Source organism: Mus caroli, chromosome 15, assembly GCF_900094665.2.
Source record: "Mus caroli chromosome 15, CAROLI_EIJ_v1.1, whole genome shotgun sequence".
Taxonomy (NCBI): Eukaryota; Metazoa; Chordata; class Mammalia; order Rodentia; family Muridae; genus Mus; species Mus caroli.
In genome coordinates, this window is record NC_034584.1 from 92,531,687 (window position 1) to 92,537,569 (window position 5,883).

The window sequence follows — 5,883 nt, forward strand, 5'->3', positions numbered from 1 at the left end:
TTTGAGGTTAGCCTAGGCTACATGAGACTGTCTCAACATTCCCTTGAAAGAAGAGCGGAAACATATTATCTCATTTAGTTGTTTGGTTTTTTTTTTTTTTTTTTAAAACAACCCTGAGGTAAACAATGTTATTAACAGTAGGAAACAGAGACTCATGAGTCAGTAAGTAACATGTCCAGGCTCACACCCCTGCTAAAAGATGAGGTGGGTAGGGACCTGAACCCTGATAAAACACACTGCTAAGGGTCTTGGTTGGTTGGTAGTGTTTCAACACCTAGACTATGCTGAGCTTAAACTTAAGTTCCTCTTGCCTTATCATACCTGGCCTCAGGATTGCAGGTGTGCATCACAATGAAAGCAAAACATCTAGTCTAAACCAGCTGTGGCAGAGCACGCTTTCGATCTTGGTGCTCTGGAGGCAGATACAGGGGAGGGTAACAAGTGTGAGATCAGCCTGGTCTATACAGGCTAGCCAGGGCTACAACAGTAAAACTCTCAAAAATTCCAAAGCAAAACCAGAGTTAAGACTAAGATATCTGAGCTTAAGGTTGACGTCAAAAGCTTCTCACAGATCTACTTCAATAGGACAAGAGCACTGCACACCTCTAATCCCAGTGCTAAAGAGAGGCAGAAAGCAGCAGAGGATTACAAATTTGAGGCCAGCCTGGGCTATGATATGCATCTGAGGCAAGCCTCAAACCCACATAAATGCCCTAGATAACACAGCTTTTCCCAAATACTCACAAATATAGCTGTGGCACTAGAGTCATGGTCATAACCCTTACTACTTGAGAGGGACATGACTCGGGAGATCCAAGCAGTACCCAAACAAACCAAACTTGGATGATAAGAACCATCTGCAACTGGGGGCTGGGGTCCTCTCAGCACCCTTGGGAATCAAAGGGTTGGATGCAGAGCTTCCTTTCCCGAGAAAGTCTGAGACTAAGGTGATCTTACACAAACAAGCTTTCACAGAGCTCTCTCTGTGGAACATTCAGAAACCGTAGTATTGCTATGTAGGAACCAAGCGATCATCAAAGTGTCTACTGTCATTCATACTTTGGCTTTGTCTGCTCTGGGCAGTGTGTCCTACATAAACTTAAACATTACTTCACTGTTACAGTTTGTGTAGTTAAAAGCCTGGGATTGAACCTAAAGAGTCAGCTGGGAAACAGGGTCCAGGGGGCAAAACAGCCCTAAATCTCCTTCCAGTATACCGGGTAGGCGACTAATTCTCTCTTTTCTCTGGGCTTGATAAAACTATCAGTCGGCTCTGGCATTTTTTTTGCCAAGGTTATTGGAATGACAACAGCCTCACTGTTTAAAACTGGAGGGTGCTCTTCCATGGTAAAGATGCACACAACAGCTCTCACGTGCGACACAGGGCACAGAGCAGCTACTTCTGAAAGGGCTGGCACCTATCTCACAACACACAGGGCGCTGTGCTACAGTGTATTTTGCACATTATCTATAGAAACAATTATAAATTCCCAGAAGCCTTCAATTATCTTATACGTTGTACTTGACTCCCCTAGCATGGGGCATAATTTACACTTAAAAAAAAAATCTGTAATAATGGGGTAAACAGATATGAACAGAAATCTAAGACCGAGAGATGAAGGAGATGCCCAGCCAGAGATACACATATTGACGTAAGAGTCAGCCTCAGTGCTAGTTTCTTTTCTGTTGCTGTGGTAAAACACCCTGATAACAAGCAATTTGCAAACGGGCAGTGGTGGCACACTCCTTTAATCCCAGCACTTGGGAGGCAGAGGCAGGCGGATTTCTGAGTTCAAGGCCAGCCTGGTCTAGAGTGGTGGTGGTGGAGGAGGAAGCAATTTGCAATTTGGGGGAGGGTAATTCCAGGACCCAGCCCATCTCTGTGTGGAGGTTACAGCAGCAGGAACTTCAGGCAGCTGAACTGAAGTCGAGAGTGGAGAGGAATGAATGGACTGGACGTACTCTCTCTTGCTGGCTTGCGGCACCGTTTCCGTTCTCCACTCTCATACAACGTTGGACCATCTACCTAGAAGATGCTGCTGCTCATGGTTACCAGCTAATTCTTCCCCCAGCAGTTAGCTAAGATAATACTCCAGACATGCCCACTGAAAACCCCTCATTGAGGCTTTCTTCCCAGGTGATTCCACATTGTATCAATCTGACAAAGGTAACAGTCAGACACAATTAAACAACCACCACAGAAACAAATAAAACACAAGTCACCCTTCCTGTCTGTGGGAAATTTATGGCCACTCCCCTCTTCCTTTAATAAGACAGGGCTGGTATGCAACTGTATTCCCAGTGCTCGGGAGGCACAGTTAGAAGAATTAGGAGTTCAAGACCAATCTCAGCTACAGAGTGACTTCAAAGGTTAGTCTGTGCTACATTAGACCCTGACTCAAAACAATAACCAAACACCCAAAACAAACCATCTTAGGAAACCAAAAACATCATTGTATCACACATGTGCAAAGTATTACTACAGAGAAGGAGGCTAGATCCTACCTAAGACACAACTGCTTTCCAAACTCATGATCTACGTTCACATGTTACAAAGACTACCACACATTATCTATGAAAATAGATTATAAATTCCCAGAAGTCTTCAACTATCTTATACTTTCTATTTGACTCCCCTAGCAGGGAGTACATAATGTACATAATTGTACATAATTTACAGTTTAAAAAAATTCTCCAGCTCGTAATACTAAAGTATTACAAATATCTGTCCTTCCAGCCTGTTCTTAGCCTGTGACTTTTTTTTTTGTTTTGTTTTTCGAGACATGGTTTCTCTGTGTAGCCCTGGCTGTCCTGGTACTCACTCTATAGACCAGGCTGGCCTCGAACTCAAAAATCCGCCTACCTCTGCCTCCCCTCCCAAGTGCTGGGATTAAAGGTGTGCGCCACCACGCCTGACTTGTGACTTTTTTTTTTTTCCCTCAGTGCAACTCTGCCATCTTTCCAGTGCCTGGGACTGTAGCTCTGCTTCCCTTAGAGGTATGCCAGGTTCTGAGGTCAGAAATGCCCCAAACCTGTCTTGTTTTCCCAGCTGCTGCTCACCGTGCACCAGCTGTAAGCTTTCCTGGACCTTCAGTGAATGCGCTGCAGTGCTGAGCCTACAGCCTTGGGCACGCAAAGTGAGGCGCCCTCCCGTAAGCCACACCTCCCGTAAGCCACACCTCCACCTGCCCAGCGCGCACCGCCTTAGCCAGCATCCTCCCTGCTCCACACCTATAGCCTCCTTGCTTTAGACTTTGATCAGGTTCTCTAGCCAAAGTAGCTCATTTGGAGAAAATACTTCCCAAGGCCTGGAAGGTGGTTCAGTGAGTAAAAGAGCTCACCCCATACGCCGGGTGACCTGTGTTTGATCCCCAAATCTACATTAGGGCAGAAAGAGAAAACAACTCCAGAAAATGGTCCTTTGCCTCTGCATTCCTTCCATGCACCTCCCCCCTCCAACTCTCACTCTTTGTCTCTCTCTGTCTGTCTGTCTTTCTCTCTCTTACACTTCAAAATAAAAGAAAAAGCAAACAAAACAAAACTTACTTTCTGAAGAGGTTTCATCTATTCACAGAAAGCTGTTAAGAATATTCTCAAGCACACCGCCTGCCTTGCTCATAAATCTCCCACTGGTCCCCTTACTACTAAAGCCCATAGCCCAAGCTGGGAGTGATGGCTCATAGCCACACTGTGCAGACGATCTGAGCTACCTACTGAGACCCTGTCTCAGAGAGAGAGAGAGAGAGAGAGAGAGAGAGAGAGAGAGAGAGAGAGAGAGAGAGAGAGAGAGAGAGAGTATAATACTTCCAACTTGGTTTTAGCCACCTTTTCTTACACTATCACCAAAATCTAGTTTCAACACTACTGAGCCATGGGCTGAACTCTGCGCCTAGGCTCACTGTAATTTCTCCTTCCTTTAGTCAGGTGTCTGTATCCTAAGGACACCTTTAATACCAGCACTCGGGAGGCAGAGGCAGGCGGATTTCTGAGTTCTGAGGCCAGCCTGGTCTACAGAGTGAGTTCCAGGACAGCCAGGGCTACACAGAGAAACCCTGTCTCAGGGGAGGGGAAAAAAAAAAAAAGCCCTAAGGACAGTACTTACTACAGTCTACCTTGACTAACAGCCTTCCCCGTACCTCTCATCTCTATCTCTCTGTACTCCAGTATATATAAAGCAAAGGGCTAAATTCGGAAATATAGAGAAAAGTTGCTTTAGAACTCTATACTCACAGTTTATCTCTTATAATGTAAATAATACATTTACAAGTTAGAAACGTGTTGTTTTAAATTTAATGTAAACAAACTACTTTTGCTTTCTCTGTAGAAAAACAAAATCCTTGATTAGAGGACCACCTGCATGCCATTTTACCACTTTATCCTTCCTTCTTTATAAACTAAGTTACACTATTCCTCCGCACACAAAGGTGCGGGGGGGGGGGGGGGATTTACTCCAGGCCAAGTAACTGACTCAAAGAAAACGCAATTCTAAGAAGAGCGAACCTATACGGTGGGGGAAGACAAACCCCAAGCTGCCCTCAGAAGATACTACGGAGCAGGAAGTCGATGGGAGGGCCTTCGGAGTGGCAGAGGAAGGCTCCTGCGAATGAGGTCGGTCAAACAAGTAGCAGATAACCTACAGCATCTGTCAAGAGCCGAGCCGACGGGGATCTGCCATCATTGGTCAACAGTGCTCGCCAAGAACGAGCTGTCAACACGCATGCACAGCGTCACTGATCAGGACACGACCTAAACTTGTCCAAGGGACACAGTGGCCTCCTGGATTCCTTCCTTCGCGGAAAATTCAATTCTCGGGCTTAGTAAAGGAATGGAACCTCGCAGGATGCCAACAATTGCTTAAGCAGTCGCACAAACGGGGTCCTGGAGCTCCCTGCAAGCCGGGCTCGCTCACCTAATACGCGGGATCACAACCCCGCTCTCATGCAAACTTTGGAAAGGACTTGAGGCACTCATGGGCAGAGGGCTCCAAGCTCACAGCCCGCTCCCTGTCTCTCAGGGTACCGCGGACCCACGGCGGGCGGGCGGGCACGGGTGTGGCCCAGACCTAGGAGAGGCGCCCACCGGAGCAGAGGAAGGGGAGTCCCGGACTCCAGCGCCAAGCCGGGCCCGGCTTTCCCGGGCTCCTAGCGGGGGGTCTCCGGCTCCACAGCGCCCCCCGCCGCCCTCCTGCGCCACTCACCGACTCCATTGCTAGCGCCCGCCAGTTCCTCAGCTTGGAAAGCTCCCTGGCGCCAGACCCCGCCCCACATCCGGTGCCGCGCGCCACTTCCGCCTACGTCAGACCCCAGCCGCAGGGCGGAAGGCGGGGAACCCACCCTTCCGGCGGCGGCTGAGCCGGGTTTATTGGGTAACCTTCCTACCCCAGCTCTCCAGGACCTTAAGATCTGGCCAACGGCGAGGGTCACGGGACAGAGGCACTTGTATTTAAAATGTTCTTTTTTTATTTATCGTTTAAAAACAAACTTTGAAGAAGCAAAATCCAAAACTTGCCCTTTGCCTCTCGCAACATAAATTATGTACAGTTCAGAATGATCGCTGATACAAAACATGCCAAGGACAGGGGCGCTGGGGGTGGAGGAAGAGAGAGCGCTTTAAAAAAGGGAACCATTTCATCCGCTGTCACGAAGGACCAACCTTGCTGTACAGGATACACACAACACAAAAGAAAGTTCTTCACGGGTTCACACTTGTCAGCGATTTATTTTTTTTTTTTAAAGGGGGAGGGTCCTGGAGGTGAAGGTAGAAGGTAAAAAGGGAGAAACTGAAAATTGAGTGCAAGTGTAAACCAACCCAAAATACAAACACAGGGGGCGGGGTTGGGGGTGGGATTCTGATGCAATTATACAGGCGGGGTACTTTAAAAAA

The 5,883-nt window shown here is 47.5% G+C and overlaps 1 protein-coding gene across 1 annotated transcript in view; it reads right to left on the bottom strand.

The window, feature by feature from the left end:
• The window catches only part of Prkag1 (protein kinase AMP-activated non-catalytic subunit gamma 1), a 17,417-nt gene extending 12,143 nt beyond the window's left edge, over positions 1 to 5,274 (bottom strand). Inside the window, exon 1 of the mRNA XM_021183007.2 lies at positions 5,198 to 5,274. Coding sequence (XP_021038666.1) covers positions 5,198 to 5,206 — 9 coding nt within the window. The 5' untranslated portion in view covers positions 5,207 to 5,274. The remainder of the gene's footprint in view (positions 1 to 5,197) is intronic.
• Positions 5,275 to 5,883: the final 609 nt, after the last annotated feature.